The sequence below is a fragment of the Lepidochelys olivacea genome, assembly GCF_965140295.1.
Source record: "Lepidochelys olivacea isolate rLepOli2 genome assembly, chromosome: 20".
NCBI lineage: Eukaryota > Metazoa > Chordata > Testudines > Cheloniidae > Lepidochelys > Lepidochelys olivacea.
The window spans coordinates 12,718,010-12,733,687 of NC_140430.1; the positions used below are offsets into that span (position 1 = coordinate 12,718,010).

Consider the following 15,678-nt stretch of genomic DNA (forward strand, 5'->3'; position numbering starts at 1 on the left):
TGGATCAGAGAGCAGAGAGCACTGCATGAGAATGATGGCAGCAGCATGTAGCTGAAATTCCCTTGCCAATGGTTGTTAAAGGGATGAGTATCTCACCCTATACATAATATGCAACCAGAAAATTTGGAAAGGAGTTGGTTGGAGTGGACATATCACCTAGATCTGGGCCCAGTAGTAAATAATCCACTACTACTCAGATTGGTCACTGAGCCAGTTCCTAAAGCTACTGGTGGCTCATTGAGAAATGTCCCCTTCACTAAGACACAAAATTACAGACCTGACCCGACTGCACCCCAAAGGACAGCACTTCTGGGCAAAAATTAGGTCCTGTTTGGTTTGGATGGACTTTGATGAGAGGCCGCAGTAGCTGGGGAACATGGCTTCTCAGGGGAAGGCTAGAGCTGGGAGTCAGGTTAAAGGACAACAAGCTACTCACCTGTCCTCTCCACAGAAGGGGAGAGGACGGATTGTTTTGTTTTAAATTGTAACTCAGATGGTTTTAGCAAACAATCCCTCATGCAGAAGGAGCCTGCATGGAGAGCTGGAGGCCACAGCAGAGAGCTGGATCTGACGACAAGTTTTACAAGCCAAGATTGGCCCTCTTACTGGCTCCACCCTAGCATGAAGAATGCAGGAACTGCACCATGCAACTGTGGTTCACCCAAAATAAACTCTGCTCAGCTCAGAACTTGCAAGACCTTCAGAAGGAGCCCATTAGGTCCTAGTTAGCATTGACTCTGTCCAGTTTGTGGGGCAATGGACAGAGCTCCTGCCTTTACAATTCCTGAGCGGAGATGTCAAAACAGAAACAGGGCAATGCAATGTGCCCAAACAGACTCCAGGGCACTACAGCATCCACAACCTGCCCTGCTGTAGAACCCCTGGTGACACCTGCCCAAGAGTCCATCTTTACTGAACATCCTCCTGCCTCATGAGACCTCTCCAAACAATCGTGTGTACTCCTGCTCTACATCCATTACCACAGCTCCCTCCATGAGGCAACTTATTTTCATTGTCCCTTTGAATGGCCGCTTAAGACAATTAAAGCTAGAAGAAAGGTCCAATGGCAGAAACAGTCATTATGGGGGTACCGCTTGAGAATAACCAATTAGTTGACAGGTCTGTGTAAATATCCCTCCTTGAAACACCACTAGGGGACACACTCCACATCCAAGTTCCCTTCTAGTCAGAGAGAGAGAAAGATGACTAACCCAGCAAAGCAGAGCAGAGCCAGCCAGGGGTTCCTCACAGCTGGAAGATTCAGCACCACACACCACCCAGCACTGATTCTAAGAACTCATTTCCACGTCGGCCACTAGGATGAGGAGATTATTCTACTCTGATCTTTCAGCCTGATCCACTGGGATTCTGCCAGGATAGGGGTCACAGTTTGTAAGCTCTTCAGGGCTAGGACCATGTTTGTGAAGTGCCAGAGCAAACCAGTGGTGCTGAATAGCCACACCCAATGAGTGCTGGATGGCTAAAAGCTTGAAAACTAAAAGCCACGTCACATTAGCTCCTCAAATAAAGCAGCTTTTGCTGGGAGCCCAGTGCTCCCAAAATACTGAGGTGTGTTAAGCTTCACCTTCTCTGCCGAAGTAAATAACAAAATCTCTTGAAATCTGGAAACCAGTGCAAATGCCCAACTCCCCCTCTCCAGGTATGTACAGCTCCCATGACTTCATCCAATAGGAGTTACTCTTATGAGAGGCATCAGGCTCCTGGATATTTATACCCTTTCTAAAACACTGTAAACACAGACTTCCAACTGCATGATGCCCACTCAGTGACCTCCCTGGCCCCACCCATTCAATCAATCACTCCCTTTCTTTCCCAGCTCCCTCATCTCCTCCTAGAATTTACACCCTCTCCCTCAAAAGTCTCTGGGCCTGATTTGCACTTATCCTGAACCATGTGAGATCATTGCCATACCTCTTTTATAGTGTATATGTCTGTGCAGCACCCAGAACACTGGAAGTCCTAGACACTACCGGGGTACCCATAATAATAGCAACATACAGGAAAAGAAAAAGAGACCCTTGGATAGCACTTTTATTAATATGAATTTGCATTACAGTAGCATCTAGAGTGTCCCACTGTGCCAGATGCTCCACAGGCAGCATGAGAGATACAGTTAGTTGACAAGACAGTCAGACAAAGGAGGGAGAGAGAGATAATTGTGCTTGTAGTTAAATGATGGTGCCCAGCCTCCCTAATCCCCTTAACAAGCGGGGATTAAGGACAGACCAGAAACCAGCTGGAGAAGTTGTGAAGCTTCATCATTGATAGTCCAGTTGCATCAGTCCTGCCTTCTAACAACTAGATCTATCACCCTATCATCGATTAAAAGGGGCAGGTTTGTCTGCCAGTAATTAGTGCTGAAAACTGGAAGCCAGCAACCAAAACTGACCAAGTAATCCATGCCCTCTGGATTACTGGTGAATGACCCTCAGCCCGAGCACCCCTTTCGGGCTGACCTACCTGAAGAATACTCTAAGGACCATAAAAAATTCTGTAAGAACGTTGAAGAGTTTACACAGAAATATGGTGAAAAGGGACCAGTGGACTAAAATCTGACACAACTGATGTCAGCAACATGTGTTGGAAGATCCGGAGCAGTGCATTTCAGACACACCACAAAGCAGGACTCTATGGAAAATTGACAAGTGCCACTTTTGGTGTTAACTTGTGGCTGTTACTAACTTTCTACAGTTTTCTTAATTGAAAGTGGTCTAGGTAACCTGTAAAGAAAGGATTAAACGTTTAAGATGTTGTTCTTAGCAAGAAAAAAAGAAAAAAAACACTAGCACCAGGCCAGGCCCTCCAGTGATAACGCTGCTTAGGAGCATCTGATGTTGGATCCCAACACTCATGGGGAGGAGAATTTTGGGAGAAAGAATCTGCAGGACTGTGACTTGGTGTGAGAGGGCAGTGAGGGCAGCGCACAGCAGGGGCAGCACGACTGGAATACATGGCACTGCACTTCCATCCTCTTAGTGATTTATTTACTGGTACTTCTGCCTCACCAGAGCAGAACAGGCCAGAGCAGATGCTGCCTCCAAACCCAATCTGCCAAGGGTTAACTTGCTCTTGGTCAGCACCAACTCTCCTAGATGCATTTAGGAATTTTCCAAGGCCAATTAACAGCCTGCCACCTGGGTTCCAGCTACTATTTATAACATGAGTAATGGAACAGGGAGCCACCCAAGCATACCAGCTCCATTTGTTATGGCTAAAGTTGAACCTCAGAGGTTGTGTCCTGCTTAGTAAACAGTAGTCTCGCGTGTTCCCAATGCACCTTCATTGTGGGGTTAGCAACTGCTGGATAAGGCACTGCTGGGAAGTCTGGGAGACCATTCCCCAGAGCAGTGTGAGCTCCCAGTTAAAGGCAGAAACAGAGACACAGCTGCCAGCCCCTACCCCGGGGACTCTACTCTGCTCTCCTCCCTGGGCTCTCATTTCTGCCTCTGCATTCCCATGAAGGAACTGTTTTTCTCACTCACCTGCTAGGTCTTGTCTTTTACGCCAGGTCTACACTAGGAAAGTAGGTCAGTATAACTACATCGCTCAGGAGGGCGAAAAATCCAGCCCCCGAGCAACTCATTAAACTGACCTAACCCCCGGTGTAAACAGCACTAAACTGACAAGAGAATTCTCCCATCGACATAGCTACTTCATAGCCTTGTGAGAAAGTGGATTAACTATATCAATGGAAGAAACTCTCCCATCAGTGTAGATAGCATCTTCACTGAAGAACTACAGTGACCCCACTGCAGCGTTTTAAGCATAGACCTGCCCTACACTTTAAGCTCTTCTAGGAAAGGATTATTGTTTGCTATAGGTTTATACAGTGTGTAGCACAATGGGTCCTAAACTGGCTAGTCTCTAGGTGCTACCACTATATAACTATTAAATAAGCAGGTTCCTAACCCCATTTCTCTGCACTTGGTTGAACAGAAAAGAAGTTTGTAGTTAAACACAAAATGCAAAGCTCTTTCATCCAAGTATTAGAGTCACAGGAGACATTCACAGACACTGCCCCCAGCTGGAGTCCCTGACACTTCCTCTGAGGGCTGCATGTCCCCAAGGAACCATCATGATGGTTTCCCTCCCCACTACCCCAGACAACGCACATAAAAACTGTCACTCTAGGAAGGCTATAGAGAACTGATGCACTCAGTAGACTCCAGGCCCAGCTGCCACTGGATCTCCTACCTATTAGCAGTAAATTCAGCCAGCACTTTTTCATTGCTGTTGCCCATTTTCCACCCCATTCCAACAGCATTCAGGTCATAGAATATCCCCGCCCCCACAGCTACTGTCATGGCAGCTCAAGAGCAGCACCAGGATGGAACCACCACTTTTACCTTGTGTCCTGTAGTTTTAGAGGGCTTTCACACTCTAATGCTGTGGATGTGCCATATACAGTTGGCAGCCAACAGCTTAGCTTCTGGATCCTCTTTATTGTTTTGGGTGGGTCTATAAGTGAGACGGGCAGTGAGCTGCCCTGTGCTCCTTCCCTACGGGAGGCCAGTCAAACCCATTGTGAGGAAAGCTGAAAATGCAGAACTGGATGTAACATATTGGCTTTGAACCCTTTTGATTCTTCAGTCAAAGACAGCTGCACATTCTGAGGCAGGGCCACCCAGCTGTGATGAGGCTTTTCAGACTCAACCAGGCCACGATATTCTCGTTCAGCTTTTGCTCACTTTCCCATGGTAACCAACTGCATGAGAAATACAGCAAAGATGGGGTTAATATGCACACAGCAAACAAGGCCTGTGACAGGAAAAGAGGCATCTTGGCTCAGGACTTCAGGGAGTACAGCAAGATAATGAAACACAGACCCTGGGAAGTGCTCTGAACACAACTGCTCACAGGAGTGACTCACCTACCCATTCTGCACTGGCTGGCTCCCCTTCTTATCCCCGGTGGCTGGTGGTGGACTGAACGCTACACAGTGATGGGGTGGCAGAGCTCAGAGCAGAGACCAGACACATGGCCAGAGGCAGAGGAGCCTGTCCAGGCTGGGAAGAGCAATGGGTAACAAACCAGATCAGAAAAACAAGTCTTCGGACAAGAGGACAATTCCAGACCCTGGATGCTGAGAATCAGGGAGGTAGGGGAGCACAGAAAGGAATCATAGGAGCTAGAAATGAGACAAGAGTCTTAAGTGGCCAAGACTGACCCCACTGCAAGAGCAGGCTCTTGCTCCCCGAGATGGGATAGCATCAGCACAGCATCTCACATCAGAGTTTGGGCAAAAATCCAGCTCTCACCAAGCTGAACATGTCTCACCTCATGGCCCAATCTGCACCGGATCAGAGTGGAGACACATTCCCTTCCCCCTGCACAGCAGGAAAAGGGGATACAAATGGTGGTGTGTTACGAGACAGAGTGAGTGAAAGCTGATGGAATGTACACTCCACTGTGGCGGGAGGCTGAGGGTGTAGCAGAGAAGGCAACCGACAGGAGGGAACCAGACTGACAAGATGCACGGAGCTGCTTTATCTTGCACTCTCTGCAATGCTGCCAACTGATGATTTTATTCATAAGACTCATGGGTTATGGAGTTCCTCCTAAAGCACCATGCTGGATTCAGGGGGTTACATGGGAATCTCAACTTTCATTTAAAAAAAAAAAAAGTGTTTCTATCCCTCCTGACTAGAGGAAAAAGCTTGAGAGCATGCACCCCAAAGGCTCCAGTATTTTAAAAAATCTCATGATTTTTGGAGCCTGACTCATGATGCGTGAATTCTTGGGGATGGTGATCACATTCTCCTGTGAGACGCTCTTTGTGCTCCACCCCCATGTGTGTAAATTACACCACCTTTCACTCATGCCAACTAACCAATAAGCGATTAGCAGTGCCATTCACATCCCCACAGACATTACCACAAGCACTGGACTCGAGTCATCCAGCACCAAATGGCTCTGACTAGAACAACTTCAGCTCCTTGATAGAGACAAGACCAAGCTCCCCATATCAGACACAAATCTAGGGTTTTATTTTAAGCGTTCTGAAATGTAAAACATACAATTGAGAGCCAAAAATCCAAGCACTGAGGCCTCTGCTCTAGCAACAAAACTGATCTGAATTCCCAAAAAGCAAAATGCAAATCCAGACCCACAAACTCATCTGAGCGGAGAAGGCTCATTACTAAAGGCTTATCTACACTTACAGCATTGCAACTGCACTGCTGTAGGGCTTAGTGAAGATGCTACCTATGCAGCGTACCAAGCGTAAGTACTCCACCTCCCCAAAAGGCATCAGCTATGTCATTGACATAAAACACTGTCTACACTTGGGGTTAGGTCAGTATAACTGTGTCACTCAGGGTGCTGAGTCCCAGACTCCTGAGTGACATAGTTATACTGACATAGTTTGGTAGTGCAGACCAAGTCTAGGTCTGGATACTAGTTCGGATATTATTATGTAGTATCTGTATTCTAGAACCACTGAAAGGCTCCAGAGCAGATCAGGACTCCACTCTGCTGGGCACTGTGCAAGCACACAATAAGAGACAGTCCCTGCCCTGGAGAGCTTCCAGTCTAAATTCAGGCAAGATGCAACAAGCTGGTGTAAGAAACAAGTGGAAAGAGTGTGCACACGCATGCACATGCGTGGCCCCCACCCCACCCCAGGATAAGAGAGCCGGGAATATGTGGCTGCATGGAATGGCTTTGTGCCCTTTACACATTTGAAGCTTGTAAGATATTAACCAACAGGAGATATTAACAAGGTGAGAAATCTCTTCTGATAAGATCTAAACTGCCCTGACCCCCTTCCTCAGATTCAAACCAAAGCCCCAAACTTTTTCTGACATGCAAACTATCTGACTGCTGTTTTGTTTTCACTCTCTTGCTTCCTACTCACATCAGGCAGCTGAATAGGAAATGCTGAAATCCCAGGAGTGGCTCAGCCCAAATCAGGAAGTACTGGAAATCTTCCAAGAAAGCCTGTGGTTTCCAGGCCGAAGAGCTCTGCACACATCTGGTCATAAGCATCACATTTTTATCTCCACAGAACTTGAGCCCCACCCTTCCCTGCCCAGGCCCAGAAATAAAGTACACAGCTGGGACTAGAGGGAAAGCACACCTGAAGGGCAGTCACTGCACCCTTTATACAGTAGGTCGGTCAAGAGGAAATCTACCTACAGTATGTTCAGTTGCCTAGTGCTGCTACATACCCCAGGTGCTTGGGCCGGCAGTGTCTCTGGTTCTCCCAAACTCAGAGAAGGGCACACATGCAGTGATGTTAATTTCAGATATTTCTAAATCCCCAGATTGGTGACTGGGTGGGAGGTCCGAAGAAGCACTGCTCCCTCTTAGGATGATGCCCTTTCCTTCCCATGCAGCCAGTGCCTCTGACTTCAGCACATGTCATTGGGGTTTCAGGTCTCAGAGAAGATGCTGCATGTGCTAAGGTGAGAGTTCTTAACAGTAACACATTACACTGATGCCCAGGGGTGCCTAGTGCAAGCTCTAGTCCCTTCCTTCCTCTGCTCCAAGCACACTGGGCAGATTTAGATCTCTAAATAAAGTGGCCCCTATTCTTGCCCAGCACACACACACCTGAGCCAAACCTCGCCCAGATGGCACAGCATCACCACTTCTGTAGAAGTCCCTGAATATAGCCTAGTTACAGGGCTGGGCAGAGTATCTATCCAAATCCCCCTTTCTACACACTAAAGTCATGCTAACGTGGGAAGTGCTGGAAGCTCAGTTTTTCTGGAACATCAACAGTGTCAAGCAGAGCAAGGTCTGGATGCCCAGGGCACTACAGTGACGTTTCAGTTCCCAAGACAGAGCCAAACACACCTCCTATGGTAAGGGTACCACCAATATTGCGCACTAGTCAGCTCCGAACACCCATATGGGCCCAGCCTGGTACCTCAACAAGACTCAAACATGGCTACAAATGGCCACTTATGGAGGCTTTGAGGTACTATATACTGCTCATGTCCCTTTTTATACAAAATATCACAGTGGCATCTCAGCCAAAACGTCCAAGGAAGGTAACATACAACTTTGCAGTGTGGCCAACTCTTGCAATTTTATTGTGAGTCGCATGATAGCTCATGAAGAAAAGGAGGACTTGTGGCACCTTAGAGACTAACAAATTTATTTGAACATAAGCTTTCGTGAGCTCATGTTTCTCCTTAAAGCTCCAGCTCCGGCAGTCAAATAATTACATGAGAATATCAGCTTTCATTTAAAAAAAAAAAAGTGTAAGTTTCTAGCCCTCATGGTTGTTATCGAAATACTTGAAAATATGATTCCTGGAGGCTAAAAAAAACCCAGACAGCTAATAAAGAGACCCAAATTTATTATTTTTTAAAATAATGATTTTTAAGGTACTCTTGATTTGGGGGGGCCCTTAGTCATGGTTTTTGAATACTTGGGTTGGCAATATTTGTGTAGTTAGTGAACTGCCTTAGGGCTTGGCTACATGGGGACACTCAGGAAAGTTAAAATGAATTAACCAAAGCTGTGAAGTTAAAACACATTAATTCCTATGTGGATGTTCTCATTCAGAAGTGGCCTTAGTTCACTGCAGCATTAGCCAGGGGGTTAATTCACATTAACATCACAGCTTATAGGTTCATAGATTCTAAGGGCAGAAGGGCCCATTGTGATCTCTAGTCTCACCTCCTGGATAACCCAGGCCATAGAACTTCCCCAAAATAATTCCTAGAGCAGATCTTTAACATCCACTCTTGATTCCAAGCTTACTTTGTCTTAACTTTCCTGAGTGTCCTGCATAAACAAGCCTTGGCGTTATCCACTCTCTAGGTCCAGCATATCCAGGAGGGTGACAGAGATGCACTGGGCTCACTTGGATACTCCTTAACCTGGACATTCCCTTACATCTATGTCCAATGCAGTTTCCTGCCAGGGGTACAAACACCACCCTCCTGTTAATGGCATAAGAGTCTTGTTTTAAACACCATGAGATGCCATCACACACACAATCCCCAGCACTTATCTGACACCAAGATGGCAGTGCACAGTCTACCACAGAACCAGAGAGTGGACATGACACTCACCGCACACTGTGTATCTCAGAACAACAAGACCCCCAGACTTAAACTCACACTAGCATCATGCAGGATGGGACTGGATGATTCTGCAGTATCCTGCATCAGATACTGACCAACTTCATCTGAGGAAGACAGGCTATGATGTTAGGACTCTGGAGGACATACGCAGAGCTAACTAATCTCCACAAGACCTGTTCCTTCATTTCCAGATGGGTTAAACATCCTGCTTGCCTTAGACTGGGTTCCTCAAATTACCCTACAATGTTTTGCTTTGCAGAGACTTGATGCCTGCGCCTCCCTCAACAGCCACCTGTGAAGGGACCTCCTGATGCCCTGGCTTCGAGAACTCCTGCTCTGTGCAGACAAAGTAGGACTCATCTTCCCTAGGGGGAAACCATCACTTGCCTACTGTCCATCTAAGGCACTGGGCTCTCTCCATTACACCAGCAGCCCTGAGAGTCATGGCAGGGTACACACCCCAACCAGACAGACTGCTCTTGGGAAGAGAAACCTTGCCCCACTTCCACGAACACCCAGCCACCCCGTCTCTGAACATGGGACCCAGGGAATCCCACCGCTCAGCTGCTTAAGGCCTCCCTCTCAAGCCGGGGCGGGGAAAGGGGGCGTGGAGAGGAAATCCCTGCGGCTGGTTGACTAAGTCCATTGCATGTCGCAGGGCCTAGTCATGTGGGGAGATGCAAAAATAGCTCAATCTCCTTTCTCATTTCCCTTTTCTCTGCATCCCAAGCCTGGGCGCAGCCCCCCCTGCTCTGCTGGCGCAGCGAGCTCCGACCCATGCTAGTGCCCCACGGGTTCTCTGCACCCGGCCCGGCCCGAGGGACAGGCGGGGATCACTTACTCTGGCTGGAGGCGCCGCTCCCTTGGGCCAAGCTCACACTCGCTTCTCCTCCTTTAATTCCATCTGGGGAGAAAACAGAATCCGACTCGTAAATGGTGTTGAGCATCTGATGTAGCCCTGGCATGGAGCCTGCTGCCGGAGCCCAGGCCGCGGGTCAGCGGGGGCAGAGGGGCAACTCAGCCATCTCCAGCCAAGGCAGTGGGCGTCAGAGCCGGGCTCGGCCGCTCTCGCATCCAGGCAGCTGCTTCCTGCCGGCTGCTCCTTCAGCTGGAGGAGGGGCAGGGCGAAGGGGCTTCCCTCGGTGCCATGATCTCAGCCCCGCCGCTCAGGCGGCCCGCGGCAGCGCTCAGGACCCAGCGAGAAGCTGAGCGCCGCCCATCCCCGTGCGCTCCGAGCCCCGCGCCCCGGCTCCGCTCCGGGCTTTCCGTGGCCGATACACCTGCGGCGGCCTCCCCAGCCCGTGCCAGGCGCAGAGACAGCTCCGGGAGGGGCTCGCCCCGAAACAGCCTGAGCGCAGGAGCCGGGCTCCGAGCGGGGCACGGAAAAAAGTTGCATTGTTTGCGAAGGGCGCTCGTGATTGGCCGGGCCGCAGCCAATGGCAATCGAGCCAGGAAAGTTTGCAATTGAAGTCGAGCGAGCTGCATCCGCAGAGAACGCTCGGGCCGGGCCGGGCCGGGCCGGACCAGGCCGGGCCAGCTTCCCACCTGCCCGGCCGGGGCTGGGGGGGCTCGCTCCGCAGCAGCCCCCTCGCCGCAGCTCGCACTGGCTCCGTGGAGGGGGCTGAGCCGAGGTGCCCCCCGCCCGCGTGGGAGAGCTCGTACTCCGCATTCACGTTGTGCAAGGCAGGCGCGGCTCTGGTGCAACATCCCCCAAGGATCTGCGGGGAGCGGGCTGCGGAGGGGCGCTCACCCAGCGGGGCCGGGGCACATCCAGAATCATTCTGGTGCCCCGGCGAAAGGCACCAGAGATGAGCCCCGACTCTGGCCCTCGTCCAGTGGCAGCCACCCCTAAGTGTCATTTAGGGGGCACCAGTTTGAGCCCCTCCCAACAGCAGGATTGAGGTAGTGCTCTGCTCCTGGTTGCGCAGGGTGTCCCACGGGACCAGTGGGACACTCAGAGGTCAGGACCTAGCTCTGAGCAGGCAGCTGTGCTTCCCAGGCCTGGCAAGTCTCACGGTGGTTGCTGTTTTCTGAAAGCTCAGCTTCTGGAGTTAGGTGATTACCTGGCCTCTGCCCCCTGCTGCTTTGTGTGTGTGTGAGAAGTAACTTTATATTGGTCATGACTGCACAAGCGAAGCTTGAAAACACGAGCCCCTAAAGGTTCAACCTCTAGAAGGCAAATAAAATAACCCAACATGTTTATTTTGAAATTTTGGAGGCCCAACTCACAACTTTTGAACTCTGGAGACTTGCAGAACTGAATCACTACAGCCAGAGAGCAAGCTGGCAGATTAGTAACCTGTCTCCCAGACACTGCAGAGAATGAGCCACTCTGCAGGAGCTGGGGAAATCTGGGCAGAGCTATTAGAAGGCACTACTGTCTGTTCCCAAAGTCTCTCCTTCCCCATCAGTGAGAGGGTCCCCTGCAGTGTCTTCTCTCAACTATTATTATTTACTGAGCGCCAACTGGTGGTCTAGAGCAACAGAAACCTAACAAGACAGGCATTGTGCTGTAAAGACTATCTCAGACACAGCCATCACAGCACGTGCACACACATATGCACCATGCTCACTGAGGTGCATGGATTTTGCAGTGATCATGCTTAAAAGGCTTTGCAGGAGGGATCTGAAGGAGAGGGAGAAGCATGGACAAAGTGGGGGAGTATAAGAGCCAGCATAGAGCTGAAAGAAGGGGAGGGAGACAAAGGGGCAACTCAAGGAGAAGTTTTGGAGAGTGGGTGTTTCAATGCAGGCAAGCAAAGATGGAGGTATGGCCAAGGTAGGGTTCGCAGACTGTATCAAGGGATGGGCCAACTGTGCTGGAAAAAATAAGAAAACATCCCAAGCATTACATCAAATGAACTGAAATTAACTCAAAATCATTTCTGGTGACAAATATTTCTGATATCTTCCACAATCTTGCTACCTCTGTGCCCATCCTGGTTTCTTCCAGAAGTAAAAGCTGAAAGAAACTATTTTAGGATTTTTTTCTAACATCTATCACCATAATGTTGAACCTGCAGAAGGCCAAACATAGTATGAGAAGACTTCTGTGGTCTGTATCACTTCAAACTACCATGGCTGTTTCCTGTGCACTCTGCACCTTTATACTTGGGAACTCTGCTTGTCAGTAGCCACAGTTTATTCACAATCTGTAGCAAAGGAGATGCACATACTGTTCTTTCCTGATGTTGTTTTCCTTAATCTAAAATAAGTCACATGACTGAAAGGACATTTGGCTCATTGTATGTGAAGAATCAGACACTTATTGAACTAAACCTCCACGTTTGGAGGTTCCCCCGTTTTCAGTTGTAATACATTTTAAACTTATTGAATTAATAAACATATGTGACCACTAAAGAGACTCTGACTGGCCATCGGAAATATGACTCCCCTCATCAGAAAAGTAACATATAGTCTGCATCATCTCAGGCTTGTTTCTTACACTTACCCAGAGGGGAGTTAAGAAAATCACTCACATGACACTTTTTGCACATAGCAATTATTTCTTAGTGGAAATAATGAAACAGACAAGGTCTGGTGTTCCATGCCCTGTATGACACTAGGTTCCTGGGACTTAGTCCACATCTTGGAGCAGAGTTCACAGCACGAAAAACACCATTATGGTTGGCACTAATTGGCTCATATGTTGGCAGCCTGAATAGAGGGACCAAGTTCTGAAGGGGAGCACGAAGATAGGACCCCGCTCTCACCCACAGAGATGTCTCACAGTCAGGGCTGAGCCATATTGGCTGGGGGTATTCATAGAATCTCAGGGTTGGAAGGGACCTCAGGAGGTCATCTAGTCCAACCCCCTGCTCAAAGCAAGACTAATCACCAATTTTTGCCCCAGATCCCTAAATGGCCCCCTCAAGGATTGAGCTCACAACCCTGAGTTTAGCAGGCCAATGCCCAAACCACTGAGCTATTGCTATTGCCCCCTGCCCCCTGGGGAAGTTTCTGCTGCCACTGCCCATACTGTACTTGCTGCATGAATACAGAGGATAGAAATGCCATGGGAGGGATGGGGCAGCAAACAACTTTGTTCATCAGGGGCCTCATTCGTAATTCTAAAGTCAGAAGGAACCATTGTGATTAGAGTAGATCTTTTTAAAAAAAATCCAATCTTGATCCTGTTCCTGCTCCCAGAGAAGTCAGTGGAGAATTTACTATGGGAGAAGGACTGAGTCCTAAAACTAGCACATGCAGTTGTCCGTCCTGCTGATGTTTGACAAACTTCCAGCATGTGCATGGCTGAAGCATTCTTTTCGACCGGTAATGTGGAACTTATTAACCAGAGTGCACGTGTCCTTGCATGTCTGAGGTTACTGCAGCTTGTCATAAATCCCAGAGCCAAGGGGGTGAAGAAAATTTCAGGGTAAGGTTGGTTAGATGCAGGAACTTAAGAAAACAGCCTGTTGCAGCAATGTTTTTCAGCTTTTTACCTTCTTTCCCAACCTGCCTCCCTGCGCTGCCCTGCTCACAATAAAACAGTGCAATGATATGCTTTCTAGAGAGAGTTCAGCATGGGGACCTGAGTTACAGGCTGAGTTTAAAGACAAGAACTGTGAATTGCAATTTTACTGAAGTTTTTTAAAGCTGGTGGCATTTCAATGATGCTCATCCATTGCCTATTCCTCTATTCACCACAGTCCACCTGACAGCTCAAATGTCAGGAGCGATATGATACATAGAAAAAAGTCTGTCTGTTGAGACCTCACCCAAAACCCTATGAAGCTGATGCATGGAGCAATCGTTCATTTCCAGGAGCCTTTGTGCTCAGGGCCCTCAGTCAGCAGAGACACTTAGTCATCAAGGCTCCATCTTCTCTGTTAAGGCCATTCACTCCAATTCTGCACCCCTGAATTCCCACTGACTTCAGTGGTGCAGGATTAGGCCCTTTGATGGGGAGAGAGACACACACACTGAAAGGATGAGGTTGCCATTGTCAGATTGCTGCCATTTCCTGCATACAGCCCTGGGGACTCAGTTACCAGTGACACTTCCTTTCAAATGGTCACATAATTGGTATTTGATACACCCTGCTTGGAAACCAAGGGAAGCTACTGACTGAGACACAAAGCAGGATGGAGCCATACAATTAGCACAGCCAACCTCGTCTATTACTATGACAGGTTTCAGAGTAACAGCCGTGTTAGTCTGTATTCGCAAAAAGAAAAGGAATACTTGTGGCACCTTAGAGACTAACCCATTTATTTGAGCATGAGCTTTCGTGAGCTACAGCTCAGCTGTAGCTCACTAAATTGGTTCGTCTCTAAGGCGCCACAAGTACTCCTTATCTATTACTATGTATATTAAGCTCCCAAGTCTATTATGTTTATAAATATAATAATGTTAATAAAGGATATTCATGGGATCACAGGCTGCCGTGAACATCTGTCTTTAAGGGTTCTGGGCAAGGTTACCACACCAGCTCTCTCAGAAAGGGGAAAGAAAGGAAGAGACGCAGCATGAAAAGTAGCAGCTACATAAAATAGTGACCTGGACCAGAGGAGGCCATTTGAATGCTGTTCTTTACCATATCTAATGGTACCAGAGTAAAAGAAACACAATGGAATTAAAATCCAACAAAATTGGAGCAAACAGTTTTTTATACAATATATAATTAACAAGTGGAACTTACACATGATCTTATTGAGTCAAAATAGCTTAGCATACATGCATAAAAGGATTAGACGCTTATGATATAAGAGTGTTAGTGTCTCCAAAGTTAAGGTTTGACCCAAGCTGTCATGTTAAGAGCCAGTGTTTCAAAGTGCTCTAAAATCCACATGTATATTCCATTTGTTTTGAAAACTGGCATGCCTTATTGGGGATTGGTTTTGAGTTATTGGTGCCAAATTTGGGGTCATTTGGGTAAGGGGTTCCAGAGATACCCTGGAAAAATGGACCTGTCACTCTATTCTCACAGTCTTTTAATGCTTTATTGCACACATCTTTAGCTGAAACTATGGCCTTGATCTGCCTCACAGTGTCCTCACTCATCAGATTTGACCTCAGTGACCATCAGGCACCTAGTTCCAGGTATGGGAAGCAATACTTAAAAAAATAATGAGAGGGTCTGTCTCACTTCTCAGGGATGTGCACCAATAAAAGTGATTTGCACATGTGCCATGAGATTGGTGTGCCTGGGAACAGTGCTGTGTGGTGACTACCGGAGGAGGAGCTCAATTCACGTTGCAGCTGGGGACCATGCAGTAAATCTTTGAATCTAAGCAGGACCCAAAGACTGTGATTTCCACTCCTTGCACAATGTGAATTTTCTGAGAATGTGTGGCATGCATATTATTGCTTCTGCCGGGCAATCAGGGAAGCTTTGCCCAAAGCGCAGGCAAAGTGGAGACACACCAGAACCAATGTTTGAAAGTGCTCTAAAAGTCCACCTGCATAGGGAAATTGTCTTGAATAGTGATGTGCACCACCACAGAAGCTGGGGTATACTATGGTGCAAACTTAAGGAAATTTAGTTGAGATTCCTGAAATACAGCTCCCCCTCAAAAATTAGCTGCTTTTAAAATGGTCATAAATACATAGATTTATGGATTTCAAGGCCAGAAGGGACCATTGTGATCATCTATTATCCTATATCTCCAGC

General features: G+C 47.9%; 1 protein-coding gene across 3 annotated transcripts in view; it reads right to left on the reverse strand.

Annotated features, from left to right (window-relative positions):
* HDAC7 (histone deacetylase 7) overlaps positions 1-15,678 on the reverse strand; it is a 242,750-nt gene that overhangs the window by 126,156 nt on the left and 100,916 nt on the right. The window contains exon 2 of one of the 3 annotated variants that reach the window (XM_084610201.1): positions 9,904-9,966. The exons of 1 other annotated variant lie outside the window; for it this stretch is intronic. In XM_084610201.1, the coding sequence (XP_084466327.1) occupies positions 9,904-9,966 (63 nt within the window). Of the gene's footprint in view, positions 1-9,903; positions 10,448-15,678 lie in introns of those variants that run through there. One more of the 3 variants, XM_084610200.1, reaches the window with a different exon arrangement.